Source organism: Manis pentadactyla, chromosome 1, assembly GCF_030020395.1.
Source record: "Manis pentadactyla isolate mManPen7 chromosome 1, mManPen7.hap1, whole genome shotgun sequence".
In the NCBI taxonomy this organism is placed as follows: Eukaryota; Metazoa; Chordata; class Mammalia; order Pholidota; family Manidae; genus Manis; species Manis pentadactyla.
In genome coordinates, this window is record NC_080019.1 from 97,853,314 (window position 1) to 97,869,626 (window position 16,313).

At 35.8% G+C, this 16,313-nt stretch overlaps 1 protein-coding gene across 1 annotated transcript in view; it reads right to left on the bottom strand.

Annotated features, from left to right (window-relative positions):
• Positions 1–12,373: 12,373 nt before the first annotated feature.
• Positions 12,374–16,313, bottom strand: part of BCHE (butyrylcholinesterase) — a 58,518-nt gene continuing 54,578 nt past the window's right edge. Inside the window, exon 4 of the mRNA XM_036898362.2 lies at positions 12,374–12,745. Within this exon, the coding sequence (XP_036754257.2) occupies positions 12,621–12,745 (125 nt within the window). The 3' untranslated portion in view covers positions 12,374–12,620. The remainder of the gene's footprint in view (positions 12,746–16,313) is intronic.

A 16,313-nucleotide genomic window follows, 5' to 3' on the forward strand; every position in this document is an offset into this window, starting at 1 on the left:
CAGGCCCCAGCTAACTCCAGGGATTCTAGTGTGAAGTCAATGAGAATTACTGAGTTAAATATCCCATATATCAATGTGAAATTATCTATGATATATGTATCTCTGATTTCCTATATCTCATCAATTCTTCTGTCCTGAAACTCTAAGAGCCTAGACAGTCCATTTGGATAAATTCAGTTCCAAATGGTGACAGTAGTGCCTCTTCTTTTCCTCCCCTATCTCCTTCTCTTCCTGCCCCTCCTTCTTTTTTTCTTCCTCCAAATTTGTTTTCATGCTTCCTCTGCTATCCAAAGACTCTCAATGCAATTTTTCTCCTTCATACTGGAACTGAATTCTGCTGTATCTTATCCTCTCACTCAGTCAATCAAGAAGCACCATACAAAGTGTGGTAACATGGTGTAAGCAGTTCCTAGCTGGGAATACAGAGGTGAATCTCAAAATCTCAAGACACTGACTGTTAATTCCCTTGAAAAATTCAAGGTAGTTTTTTTTTTTTTTTTTTTGTAGATAATTATTTTTTATTGAAGGGTAGTTGACACACAGTATTACATTAGTTTCAGGTGTACAACACAGTGATTCAACATTTATATACATGATAATTCTAGGTACCAGCTATCACCATACCAAGTTGTTACAATATTTTGACTATATTCCTTATGCTATACATTACATCCCGGTTACTTATTTATTTTACAATTGGAAGTGTGTACTTTTTTTTTTTTTTTTTTGTGAGGGCATCTCTCATATTTATTGATCAAATGGTTAACAACAATAAAATTCTGTATAGGGGAGTCAATGCTCAATGCACAATCATTAATCCACCCCAAGCCTAATTTTTGTCAGTCTCCAATCTTCTGAAGCATAACGAACAATAACGAACAAGTTCTTACATGGAGAACAAATTCTTACATAGTGAATAAGTTACATGGTGAACAGTACAAGGGCAGTCATCACAGAAACTTTCGGTTTTGCTCATGCATTATGAACTATAAAAAGTCAGTTCAAATATGAATATTCATTTGATTTTTATACTTGATTTATATGTGGATACCACATTTCTCCCTTATTATTATTGTTATTATTTTTTTAATAAAATGCTGAAGTGGTAGGTAGATGCAAGATAAAGGTAGAAAACATAGTTTAGTGTTGTAAGAGAGCAAATGTAGATGAGCAGGTGTGTGCCTGTAGACTATGTGTTAATCCAAGCTAGACCAGGGCAATAAAACATCCACATATGCAGAAGATTTCTCTCAGAACGGGGGGGAGTGAGGTTCTAAGCCTCACCTCTGTTGATCCCCAATTTCTCACCTGATGGCCCCCCTGCGACTGTGCCTGTCTTAGGTTGTTCCTCCCTTGAGGAATCTTACCCGTCTCTGGCTAACCAGTCATCTTCCGGGGCCATACAGGGAAATGTAAAGTTGGTAAGTGAGAGAGATGCCTTATTGTTTGAAAAGGTTAGCTTTTTACTTCTTTGCATATTAATGCCCTGTGGCTTCTATGCCCAGCATTTGTCTTGAGGTATCTTTACCACTTGGAAGAATTTTGATATTCGGTAAATTTGACGTGAAGCACGAATTCTATTTAAGGGTTGTAATTAGGAAGGAAGAAGAAAAGCTATAGAAGTAGCAGGCGGAAGAAAACATGGGAAGATTGATTATTTCTTTGACATATCTTCTTGTAGAGTAACTTCAGCATATATAGGTTTTAAGCTACTACTTAAATTGCGCACACACATTAACATAATAGGAGTATAGTTACATAACCAAAGCATATCTGTAATTACCAGCCATCTCCAGTGAAACCAAGAAAACCATTAAGGCACCTTAGGCATTTGTGAAAACTTATCTATGATATGGTGGATATTGTACAACTGAACTTGAACAGTCTGAGAGAAATCAGACAAATTAAAACAACCCATTCCTGGGGACTGTTCACATGCCATATGTTCTTTTAACAGTAAATAGTCTGTAGTTGTAAGAGTTTGGAGAGCTACAATTTGCACTTCTCCAAATTCTTGGTTGAGTTCCAACAGTATAGATCCAGTCAAATTTGTTGTTTTACTGTATACACAGGCCAGCTTAGATATCTCCTTCCTCATTCCCATGGCAAGTCCAGGAACTGGTGGGATGAGTGCATCTACAGCTGTAGCAGTGCATGGATCTTTGTTGGGGTTTTTTGATGATCATCTTCTGGCATGAGTCTTCCAGAGAGTGCAGATGTTGGAAGTTCTTTTTCATATCGTATCTTAGTTCATTTTCGGGGTAGCCCAATTAGGCTTTGATCCTCTGTATAAACACAAACAGACCCTTTGCCTACACTTTTATATGCCCTTTATACCCTTGTGTAGAACTCGTTGGAGGTTACCACACAGGAACTGCAATTTTTTTTTTTTTTTGATTTGTTTTTCGTATCACTAATCTACACTTACATGACGAATATTATGTTTACTAGGCTCTCCCCTATACCAGGTCTCCCCTATAAACCCCTTTACAGTCACTGTCCATCAGCATAGCAAAATGTTGTAGAATCACTACTTGCCTTCTCTGTGTTGTACAGCCCTCCCTTTTCTCCTACCCCCCCATGTATGTTAATCTTAATAACCCCCCTACTTCTCCCCCCATTATCCCTCCCTACCCACCCATCCTCCCCAGTCCCTTTCCCTTTGGTACCTGTTAGTCCATTCTTTAATTCTGTGATTCTGCTGCTGTTTTGTTCCTTCAGTTTTTCCTTTGTTCTTATATTCCACAGATAAGTGAAATCATTTGATATTTCTCTTTCTCCGCTTGGCTTGTTTCACTGAGCATAATACCCTCCAGCTCCATCCATGTTGCTGCAAATGATTGGATTTGCCCTTTTCTTATGGCTGAGTAGTATTCCATTGTGTATATATACCACATCTTCTTTATCCATTCATCTATTGATGGACATTTAGGTTGCTTCCAATTCTTGGCTATTGTAAATAGTGCTGCAATAAACATAGGGGTGCATCTGTCTTTCTCAAACTTGATTGCTGCGTTCTTAGGGTAAATTCCTAGGAGTGCAATTCCTGGGTCAAATGGTAAGTCTGTTTTGAGCATTTTGATATACCTCCATACTGCTTTCCACAATGGTTGAACTAGTTTACATTCCCACCAGCAGTGTAGGAGGGTTCCCCTTTCTCCACAGCCTCACCAACATTTGTTGTTGTTTGTCTTTTGGATGGCAGCCATCCTTACTGGTGTGAGGTGATACCTCATTGTAGTTTTAATTTGCATTTCTCTGATAATTAGCGATGTGGAGCATCTTTTCATGTGTCTGTTGGCCATCTGTATTTCTTTTTTGGAGAACTGTCTGTTCAGTTCCTCTGCCCATTTTTTAATTGGGTTATTTGTTTTTTGTTTGTTGAGGCGTGTGAGCTCCTTATATATTCTGGACGTCAAGCCTTTATCGGATGTGTCATTTTCAAATATATTCTCCCATACTGTAGGGATTCTTCTTGTTCTATTGATGGTGTCTTTTGCTGTACAGAAGCTTTTCAGCTTAATATAGTCCCACTTACTCATTTTTGCTGTTGTTTTCCTTGCCCGGGGAGATATGTTCAAGAAGAGGTCACTCATGTTTATGTCTAAGAGGTTTTCGCCTATGTTTTCTTCCAAGAGTTTAATGGTTTCATGGCTTACATTCAGGTCTTTGATCCATTTTGAGTTTACTTTTGTATATGGGGTTAGACAATGGTCCAGTTTCATTCTCCTACATGTAGCTGTCCAGTTTTGCCAGCACCACCTGTTGAAGAGACTGTCATTTCGCCATTGTATGTCCATGGCTCCTTTATCAAATATTAATTGACCATATATGTCTGGGTTAATGTCTGGATTCTCTAGTCTGTTCCATTGGTCTGTGGCTCTGCTCTTGTGCCAGTACCAAATTGTCTTGATTACTATGGCTTTATAGTAGAGCTTGAAGTTGGGGAGTGAGATCCCCCCTACTTTATTCTTCTTTCTCAGGATTGCTTTGGCTATTCGGGGTCTTTGGTAGTTCCATATGAATTTTTGAATTATTTGTTCCAGTTCATTGAAGAATGTTGCTCGTAGTTTCATAGGGATTGCATCAAATCTGTATATTGCTTTGGGCAGGATGGCCATTTTAACGATATTAATTCTTCCTAGCCACGAGCATGGGATGTGTTTCCATCTGTTAGTGTCCCCTTTAATTTCTCTTAAGAGTGACTTGTAGTTTTCAGAGTATAACTCTTTCACTTCTTTGGTTAGGTTTATTCCTAGGTATTTTATTTTTTTTGATGCAATTGTGAATGGAGTTGTTTTCCTGATTTCTCTTTCTGTTGGTTCATTGTTAGTATATAGGAAAGCCACAGATTTCTGTGTGTTGATTTTGTATCCTGCAACTTTGCTGTATTCTGATATCAGTTCTAGTAGTTTTGGGATGGAGTCTTTAGGGTTTTTTCTGTACAGTATCATGTCATCTGCAAATAGTGACAGTTTAACTTCTTCTTTTCCAATCTGGATTCCTTGTATTTCTTTATTTTGTCTGATTGCCGTGGCTAGGACCTCCAGTACTATGTTAAATAGCAGTGGGGAGAGTGGGCATCCCTGTCTAGTTCCCGATCTCAGCGGAAATGCTTTCAGCTTCTCACTGTTCAATATAATGTTGGCTGTGGGTTTATCATAGATGGCCTTTATTATGTTGAGGTACTTGCCCTCCATTCCCATTTTGCTGAGAGTTTTTAACATGAATGGATGTTGAACTTTGTCAAATGCTTTTTCAGCATCTATGGAGATGATCATGTGGTTTTTGTCTTTCTTTTTGTTGATGTGGTGGATGATGTTGATGGACTTTCGAATGTTGTACCATCCTTGCATCCCTGGGATGAATCCCACTTGGTCATGGTGTATGATCCTTTTGATGTATTTTTGAATTCGGTTTGCTAATATTTTGTTGAGTATTTTTGCATCTATATTCATCAGGGATATTGGTCTGTAGTTTTCTTTTTTGGTGGGGTCTTTGCCTGGTTTTGGTATTAGGGTGATGTTAGCTTCATAGAATGAGTTTGGGAGTATCCCCTCCTCCTCTATTTTTTGGAAAACTTTAAGGAGCGTGGGTATTATGTCTTCCCTGTATGTCTGATAAAATTCCGAGGTAAATCCATCTGGCCCGGGGGTTTTGTTCTTTGGTAGTTTTTTGATTACCGCTTCAATTTCGTTGCTGGTAATTGGTCTGTTTAGATTTTCTGTTTCTTCCTGGGTCAATCATGGAAGGTTATATTTTTCTAGGAAGTTGTCCATTTCTCATAGGTTTCCCAGCTTGTTAGCATATAGGTTTTCATAGTATTCTCCAATAATTCTTTGCATTTCCGTGGGTTCCGTCGTGATTTTTCCTTTCTCGTTTCTGATACTGTTGATTTGTGTTGACTCTCTTTTCTTCTTAATAAGTCTGGCTAGAGGCTTATCTATTTTGTTTATTTTCTCGAAGAATCAGCTCTTGGTTTCATTGATTTTTGCTATTGTTTTATTCTTCTCAATTTTATTTATTTCTTCTCTGATCTTTATTATGTCCCTCCTTCTGCTGACCTTAGGCCTCATCTGTTCTTCTTTTTCCAATTTTGATAATTGTGACATTAGACCATTCATTTGGGATTGCTCTTCCTTTTTTAAATATGCTTGAATTGCTATATACTTTCCTCTTAAGACTGCTTTTCTGTGTCCCACAGAAGTTGGGGCTTAGTGTTGTTGTTGTCATTTGTTTCCATATATTGCTGGATCTCCATTTTGATTTGGTCATTGATCCATTGATTATTTAGGAGCGTGTTGTTAAGCCTCCATGTGTTTGTGAGCCTCTTTGCTTTCTTTGTACAGTTTATTTCTAGTTTTATGCCTTTGTGGTCTGAAAAGTTGGTTGGTAGGATTTCAATCTTTCGGAATTTTCTGAGGCTCTTTTTGTGGCCTCGTATGTGGTCTATTCTAGAGAATGTTCCATGTGCACTTGAGAAGAATGTTTATCCCGCTGCTTTTTTGATGTAGAGTTCTATAGATGTCTATTAGGTCCATCTGCTTTACTGTGTTGTTCAGAGCTTCCGTGTCCTTACTTATTTTCTGCCCAGTGGATCTATCCTTTGGGGTGAGTGGTGTGTTGAAGTCTCCTAGAATGAATGCATTGCAGTCTATATCCCCCTTTAGTTCTGTTAGTATTTGTTTCACATATGCTGGTCCTCCTGTGTTGGGTGCATATATATTTAGAATGATTATATCCTCTTGTTTGACTGAGCCCTTTATCATTATGTAGTGTCCTTCTTTATCTCTTGTTACTTTCTTTGTTTTGAAGTCTATTTTGTCTGATATTAGTACTGCAACCCCTGCTTTCTTCTCACTGTTGTTTGCTTGAAATATGTTTTTCCATCCCTTGACTTTTAGTCTGTACATGTCTTTGGGTTTGAGGTGAGTTTCTTGTAAGCAGCATATAGATGGGTCTTGCTTTTTTATCCATTCTGTTACTCTGTGTCTTTTGATTGGTTCATTCAACCCATTAACATTTAGGGTGACTATTGAATGATATGTACTTATTGCCATTGAAGGCTTTAAATTCGTGGTTACCAAAGGTTCAAGGTTAGCCTCTTTAGTATCTTACTGCCTAACTTAGCTCGCTTATTGAGCTGTTATATACACTATCTGGATATTCTTTTCTTCTCTCCCTTCTTGTTCCTCTTCCTCGATTCTTCATATGTTGGGTGTTTTGTGCTGTGCTCTTTCTAGGAGTGCTCCCATCTAGAGCAGTCCCTGTAAGATGTTCTGTAGAGGTGGTTTGTGGGCATCAAATTCCCTCAGCTTTTGTTTGTCTGGGAATTGTTTAATCCCACCGTCATATTTGAATGATAGTCGTGCTGGATACAGTATCCTTGGTTCAAGGCCCTTCTGTTTCATTGTATTAAATATATCATGCCATTCTCTTCTGGCCTGTAGGGTTTCTGTTGAGAAATCTGACGTTAGCCTGATGGGTTTCCCTTTATAGGTGACCTTTTTCTCTCTAGCTGCCTTTAACACTCTTTCCTTGTCCTTGATCTTTGCCATTTTAATTATTATGTGTCTTGGTGTTGCCCTTCTTGGATCCTTTCTGTTGGGGGTTCTGTGTATTTCCGTGGTCTGTTCGATTACTTCCTCCCCCAGTGTGGGGAAGTTTTCAGCAATTATTTCTTCTAAGATACTTTCCATCTCTTTTCCTCTCTCTTCTTCTTCTGGGACCCCTATAATACGGATATTGTTCCTTTTGGATTGGTCACAGAGTTCTCTTAATATTGTTTCATTCCTGGAGATCCTTTTGTCTCTCTCTATGTCAGCTTCTATGCGTTCCTGTTCTCTGATTTCAATTCCATCAATGGCCTCTTGCATTCTATCCATTCTGCTTATAAACCCTTCCAGAGTTTGTTTCATTTCTGCGATCTCCTTTCTGGCATCTGTGATCTCCTTCCGGACTTCATCCCATTTCTCTTGCGTATTTCTCTGCATCTCTGTCAGCATGTTTATGATTCTTATTTTGAATTCTTTTTCAGGGAGACTGGTTAGGTCTGTCTCCTTCTCTGGTGTTGTCTCTGTGATCTTTGTCTGCCTGTAGCTTTGCCTTTTCATGGTGATAGGAATAGTCTGCAGAACTGGGACGAGTGACGGCTGGAAGGACTTCCTTTCTTGTTGGTTTGTGGCCCTCCTCTCCTGGGAGAACAGCGGCCTCTAGTGGCTTGTGCTGGGCAGCTGCGCGCAGACAGGGTTTCTGCTTCCTGCCCGGCTGCTATGGAGTTAATCTCCGCTGTTGCTGTGGGCGTGGCCTGGCTCGAGCAGCTACTCCAAAATGGTGGAGTCGCGTTGGAGCAGGAGCGGCTGGGAGGCTATTTATCTCCGTAAGGGGCCTCCCTGCTCCCTGCAGCCCAGGGGTTAGGGTGCCCAGAGATCCCGGATTCCCTACCTCTGGATTAAGTGACCCGCCCTGCCCCTTTAAGACTTTCAAAAAGCACCCGCCAAAACAAAACAACGCCCACCAAAAAAAAAGAAAAAATTTTTTTAATTAAAAAAAAAAAAAAAAAGTTTTTAATTTAAAAAAAAAAAAAAAAAAAAAAGGTGGTCGTTCGTTTTTCTTTATTCTGCGGTGCCAGCCTCAGGCCTCTGCTCACCGGTCTTTCTGCCCTGTTTCCCTAGTATTGGGGTCCCTATCCCTTTAAGACTTCCAAAAAGCGCTCGCCAAAACTAAACAGCAAAAAAGCAAAAAGAAATGGTCGCGCGCTTTTCTTATGCCCTCTGTCGCCCAGCCTCCAGTGCCTGCTCACTGTTCTTGCTGCCCTGTTTTCCTAGTATCGAGCGCCCTGCACTCTGGCCCTGATGGCTGGGGCTGGGTGTTCGGCAGTCCTGGGCTCCGTCTCCCTCCCGCTCTGCCTGCTCTTCTCCCTCCGGGAGCTGGGGGGGAGGGGCGCTTGTCTCCCACGGGGCCGGGGCTTGTATCTTACCCCCTTCGCGAGTCACTGGGTTCTCTCAGGTGCGGATGTGGTCTGGATATTGTCCTGTGTCCTCTGGTCTCTATTCTAGGAAGGGTTGTCTTTGTTATATTTTCATAGATATATGTTGTTTTGGGAGGAGATTTCCGCTGCTCTACTCACGCCGCCATCTTCTGCCCCTCTCTCAAGGTAGTTTTTTTTTACACCTTTCAAGGTACATGAAGGATTAAACTAGGCTTAAAATATGCAATGTCTGGAGAAGAAACCAGGTCAGATAAATGTATTTTGTTTTGTGTGTGTATAGTTATTTGTGTTTTCATTCACCTCAAAATTACTATGTCCCTTCTATAGGCTTATTATCTCATCAATTAGTAATTCTAATGGTGAGGTATTGGATCAGGGATAGACAGATTGGTATAAGCTAAACTCATGGAAACTGGGGTCTAATTGAGGACAGAATTTTCTTCTTTCCTATGTTCTTTCTTTTCTTCCTTCCTTCCTCCCTCCCTTCCTTCCCTGCTTCCTTCCTTCCTTCCTTCTTCCTTCCTTTTCTTTTTTTTCTCTTTCTTTTCAAGAAAATTGGAATTTTAGATGTTCATATTTGGATATAGTATTATACTTGTGGCCTGGTTATAGAAAGATTTTGCCTTTTCTGTGCCCTGAAAACTTGTAATGCCTTCCCCATATTTTGACTGCCAATATTTCTTCATTCAGTAACTGACAACAAAATCAGTCTATTATCTTTCTCTTCAATCAACTTGTAAGTAAAATGCTTCCAATTACAACAGCTCTTGCCAATGAGATGTCAAAATGACTACTGTGTTTTATCACAATTGGTCCTAATGTATGTTGTTATATATGATAAATATTTTTCAAGTTAAATATTTATGCACAATAAATATATATTTATATTATAAAATATATTTTATGTCCTGCATTAGTATTTAACGTGTGATTAGATGACTATCATAGGATCATCATCATACACTATCCTTTTCTAATGCAGGTCTTTCTTGACTGACATTGGGGTTGCATCCCAATAAACTCATCCTGTAAGTTGAAAATATCATAAGTCAAAAATGCATTTAATACAGCTAACCTACCAAATATCATAGCCTAAATATGTTTAGAACACATACATTAGCCTATAATTGAGCAAAATCATATAACACAAAACCTATTTTATAATAAAGTGTTGAATATTTTATGTAATTTATTGAATACTGTACTGAAAATGAAAAAACAGAATGGTTGTATAGGAACAGAATGGTTATAAGTGTATTGGTTGTGTGGTTTATCCTTGTATCCCACGGCATAGTTAGCAAGGGACAGAAAAGGCAAAATCTTTCTATAACCAAGCCATAAGTCTAATGCTATATCCAAATGTGAACATCTAAAATTCCAATTTTCCTGAAAAGAAAGAAAGAAATTAAAAAAGGAAGGAATGAAGGAAGGAGGAAGGGAGGGAAAAAGGGAGAAAGGGAGGAAGGAAGAAAATTCTGTCCTCACTTAGACCCCAGCTTCCATGATTTTAGCTTACATTGCTTGTAAGTCAAACCATCATAAGTTGGGGACTGTCTCTATCCCAAAACCCTCATTTTTCTCTCCTTCTTGGAAGTGTTCAGTGAATTCTTTACCGTGATCTCTTGTTGGACATTAATATACCCTTGTATGTGTAAATGTATGTATGTGTGTATTTCCCTTTGTGTATATTTTTAAATCTGCTTTATTCTTTGACATCTGCAACTTCCACCAAGATTGTGTTGATGAACAACACTACTGGTTTACATTTACATTAAGTACATTTAGTAAAAAAAAAATTATATGTCTTATTTTTCTTGCCATCCTAATTTAAAAAACAACTCTTTATTAAGAGAATACTTCTGCTGAGTTCAGTAAGACCACAGGTGCAACAGGAAATCTTACTGACTGTTGAGTGCGTCATACTTCTCCAGCAATGAAGGGAAAGTTCCATTTCTTAAGATATTCTGCTAAAATGTTATGGCTACAATTATGTTAAGATTTATCCATAAGATTTAATTTCTGATAGCCCAGAAATTATCATATCTTTAAAAATTATACCCTTCATGCTGATAATATTCAGCAGCCAATTTTTTTTTGGAAAAACAAATCTAGTTATAATGGTTTAAAAAATTTTTAAAGGTATGTGACTTGTTACCTTAATCCTTATAAATATTACATGGGTAATCAATTTTCAGTAAGGCCACATACTGTAATGTCTTGCAGAGAGTGGCACAACATGATAACATGTTTTCAGTTTAATAATTGATCAAGCTAAGTGTCATGACACTGGCTAGACAAATTACACTTGTTCTGTTGTAACCTTAGACATACTAGTCCCTCACACTTTTGAGAAATGCATCTAAAAATTTTACCAGAATTAGGGACAGCCTCCATGGCTTTGTACATTTATACTAAGATAATATCTCCCCACACTCTGCTCTGTAGGAAGGGTTTTAACATTTTGAGGTTTTAATACTTACACAACTCTTAGTATCTCAAACAACTAAACCTTTCATCTCTAAGCCTGCAGAAATACAAAACTCTAAAAGGTATTTAGAGATTCTCCTTTCCATTTTTCTTTATTCAACAGTTTCTCCCTTGGCCTGGGGACCCTGAATTAGAAACCCTGAAATTGCCCTTTAAATGGCAATCATAGTAAATGAAACTGTACAGACTCTGTTATACAAGTTTTTTTTTTTTAAGCCTTAACCTGAATTTCTGCAGTAGTGTTGGACACAGTGGATTCTTGCTAGGTTATTTATTTATTGAACAAACATGGAGGTTTTTTACATGGTGGGTAACACTTCTTGCTGCTTCCCAGGATGAGGGAAGAACTGTAAACCAAAAATGTCTATTTACAGCACCACTAAAATGATATCAAAACTGACTCAGTTTGTATAACAACTCTCTCAAACCAGCAGAAGCTGATAAAGTAGCATGAACTTTGAGAAACTTTTTGAGTGAGGATGACAACCCATAGTGGGTCTAACTATAGACACACTTATGACCAGTGAACAAAGAGATATGACTGAACCAACAATCCACAGACCTATATGCACTTTATTCTATCCTGGGTGCTAGTTTTCAATGCTTAACTACCATAGTCAACATACACTGTCCTTATCTGGGAATTATAATCCTCTGATTTTGCCCCTTCAGTGAACTACTCAGGGAATTTTTCAATGGACACATGTTCCTTTACCAAGAAAGTTAGTAAATGCAGCTTTGTAATTTTTTAATTATAAAAATAATATCACTTGTATGCACAAAGTATAACCATTTCTGTCCTAGAACTGAACAATATCCCTATTAAAGTTCTATTTCTGTGTCCAGCGTAGTGTTACCCTATGCCAAATGGTACATGACTTCTGACTTTAGACTTTCACTCAACCACTTTTTTTAGTGAGTTACAGGAAGAGCAATTTACATATGTACATCTTTGGGGAGAGTCAGAGATTGGGGAGGTGAGGAAGGGCAAGGGTTAAAAGACACAAGAATATAATGTGAAGATTCTAAGCATACATATTTTTGAAAATACTGAATAGAAGTAATTACAGTATTTTATGTACTATGTCTTGGAAGCAACATTTTGTTTCTATCATTAGGTGTTTCTAAGTGACCAACCCTCTTTAAGATTCATTCTTGCCACCCTATAAAAATTAAACAAATTATTTTGTGTTTGGTTTAATATCACCTATGACATTAAATTAATATTAATAAGAGGAGATAGTGTTGTAAATTATAGTGTCCCATGTGTCAAGACATAATTCATTTAAAGAAGATACCTTTTTTATAAGTGGTAATGATAATGCATTATGCAACTAAAAACAGAATACAAATACTTGTTAGGAGAAAAATTATTCAAGTTATCAGAAAAGAGAGTTTGAAGTTGCAAATCATTTTATTATGCATATAATTAATTGTCAAACTTAATATTGTGAAATTTCATTAAACATGTTTTAGCCATTTGGGTTTTGAAATGCTAGGTACAATACTAAATGAAAAATATGAGGAATCGATATTATCCTTCTGGCATTTTGTTTCAGCTATATAATAGCTTTCTTACTAGGTGATATTTTTGCCTTGATCTATAGGAAAACAAACATTCTATAAAGGTTGAATGCATTAATTAGAGACCTGCACAGCTTTCTTTCTTGCTAGTATAATCATTAAATTGATTTTTCCAGTCCATCAAGTAATTGTTCCAGCGATGGAATCCTGCTTTCCATTCCCTTTCTGCTTCATCAATATTTCCTGTAAAACATGAGATAATTTGTATTAATGTAAATTTTAATCTATGTTTGCAATGATTGAAAAATAATTTTGAATGCAGATGCCATTTTATCCAAGTATACTGCATATCAGTTTTTTAATCTTCATTATTCATTATCAGCTTTACTCACTATCTGAAAAACTTTAAATAAAATTTTATGTATTATATGAAATTTATAGATATTATATATACAATGTTATATAACAAAATGCAGAAGAGTTTATATATTATGCCAAATTGTATTATATATATTTGCATTAATTTCTAAGAAGATATATAGATATTATTCTCTTTTCTTGATCTCTCTACATATAACAAAAATCTCATTTAATGAATTGCACATACATATATAATTTTATAGCAGATGATTATTTCTGATGAAAATGTTAGTTATGAATATTTGTTAATGCATAAGGATAACCTTATAATTTGCATTCTATATAGATTTCACATTTTTCCTATATCAGTATATCTTAATTCCAAACAATGTCCAGTCATTAAAAAGTTTATTAAAACTACTATGCGCAATCAGGTTATTAATTACTACCCAATTAGAAAGATGACTAAGACAATCTCTGCTTTTCTGTAGTTTGCAAAGTGTATGTGTCAAGGGAGAGGAGTATTTATGCCAGAAATAATGTGAGTCAATGTACCAAAAGTTTTATGTACTACACAGACCTTGAAATCTTGATTTATTTGGAATCATAGTACATTAAAATATAAAGTTTGTGAGCAATAGACACTTTCACATTTTAAACTTTAAAATAATATATTTATGTTCCTAATATAAAGACCTATATGATAGGGCTAGAAGATGGTTTAAATTATTTAAGTCTACAAGTATTTAAAAAATTTGTAATTCTCTTACTTCTTATCCTTTTAGTATGCAGAGCTATAGTTATTGAATTAAAAACAAAAATTTAACTTATTTCAACTATCCTGAAAATAGGGAAGGACTGACATTTTAAATATACACTTTTCAATTAAGAATTTTTAAAATTAATTATAACTTTGTAAGATATTAATTTGAAGTTTATGTGATCTCATACCATGTTATAATATATATGAAGTGTCTCCTTTATATTCATACTATTAACAATGGAGCATATTCAATGATTCATTTTCAATTTATATGAAAATCAAAGTATTTCAGACATTTGCACAACCATTAAAATATCCCCTGCAATTTACGATATATTTAGGTTTGAAATGTTTACAATGCTTGGACATTGGACAAATATTTAAGGATATATATAAAAATGCCCCATTTTTATGTAAAAATGGCTTTTAAAAGGTCAGTGACTATAATTATTTTGTGAATAATAGAACTTTTCAAGAGCCAAAAAAATGAGTCGTGGAAGAAAGACATTACCAAAAGATCATACCATATGATCTACTATTGTGTTTTTTTAAATAATTAAATGCTGTTTAAATGTTACTTATGCAAAATAAGGGTCCTAAAGTTCAGAAAGAACAAAATACTTGCTATAACAAGTCAATTATTAGTAATTTAGCATTTAGATAATGAATTTTAAAATTTAGAGAAAAGGTCCTAGATCTGCTTTTCTCTTCTTATGCCTGAAATGATACCAAATCCTTGATTCACATAAATGTAGATTTCCTTATGTGTCATAATCAAATATCTATACAATTTAGTGTATTGAAATACTTACTTTTCAATATACAAATGTTTTGTAAACCTGGGTACATTTTCCCTTTAAAAGTACTGAACATTGATTGAGACAATAAAATATGAAACATTTGATTATTTTCTAACAAAATCCAGAAGAACTGAATAACCATAATAAAAAGATGATAAAAATTTGGAGTTCTATGACATAAATCAAACCAAATCTAGAAGTTTTTTCCTCTCACCTACTTCTACAGAACTGGAAAATTGAAGTGAAAAGAGATTTATTATCTGTGAGATGTAGATTTGTTTTGTAGTTAACAAAGCACTGCAGTGTGAAACAAAGAACGTCAGAATAGGAGTGATATGGGCTGTAATTCCAGCTTGAGCACTTACTATACTAGTGACAGAAAATATTTTGAACTTTTCAAATTAGTTTTCCAACTGTACATGGTGTTGGTAAACCCTGTTTTGCCATGTTTACTATGAAGGGAAAATCAGATGGTTTGTACATTAGATATATGCATCTATCAGGAGTGCCACTAAGAGGAACTTACTGTCCTTGTTACAAAAATGTATTCCTAACTTTGTTCTTTATTGAATTCATGTATACCTAGATCAATATCAATATCACTAGTTCATAAGCATATTGACACAACTTTGTCAGGACTTCTGTGATCTTTGTTTTGCCCACACTGTTGTCTCATTTGAGGGGAAAAAGTCAGGCTTTCTTCCCCATAGAAAAAGCAGTAATTTTTTGTCATGTCAATTAAAAAAGAGTGACCAATAATTTCACCAGAGCTGAGTGTATTTAGTCAAGTCTGAAGAATTAAGAGAGAACACAGGAGGGGTGAGTCAACCCAAAATTCTTAATGGAGATGAAGTTAAAAGAAGAGATTTAATTGGTATTGAATTGTGTTTAGGATTTATAATAAAAAGAAAATTTCATGTACCTTGAATGTTGAAACTCTGTCCTCATTACTGGCTTATTTCCCTGTTTGTCAAACAATTATTAAAATTACCAAGAAATATAATTCTTTCTGAAGTAGATAAAAAAAAAATTTGTTGTCCTGTTATAATTTTAAGTATGGTGTGACACAGTAGAGTAAACTAATATAAACTCAGGCCAGGCTTTGTGAGGGCTTCAGGTACTTTTAAAGTGAAACAAAAGGGTAATTTGATTAACAAGTTACCTAAATCTTCATTATTTTTTTGCTTTGCTTTGCTTTTAATGAGGAATGAAAAATTCAGTCATATGAAAACAATAAAACAGTTTGATTTTTTCTCCAAACCACCTCCACTCTCTCATCTTTGGTGGCCAGTCTTGATGACTGATGAGCAAATAGCACTAATGATTCTCTGAAGTGACCAATCCATGTGGCAACTCCACTCCTAAATGTATATGTAGTCTTCTTTAGTTATGTCAAGAAACAATGTTTCATGATTTACTCAAAGGCCAAAGGAGAAAACACTGGACTTAATGATTTTCTTTATTGGGAAGAAGTGAAGTTTAAAGACTTTTTCCTTTAAATTTACTCTACCACTTTTAGTGAAAAATGACATCTATTGACATTGAATGGGTCATTTCTCTATTTTCTTTTCTTTCTTTTTCAAATAATCACGAGATATGATGAAGTTAACACATTTAGCGAAAAATATGAATTTGAAAACATTTCAACAAACATTGGACATTTTATCTCTTGTTGGTGCATGCTATAACAGCATAGGCATGTGCTGAAGTATAGTAACAGTTAAGTGCTGAAATTCATGTGTTTAAACAAGTCTTAAGGATCGTTTTATTTGAGACTGTTTATTGCTAAAATGTAAACTGCTGCTCAAGTAGCATTTATAAAGCTTATTGGGCTTCGATTTTAAGTGAGGTAAACACTTCTCCTGTCAAGAAATCCAGTTGGTAGTTA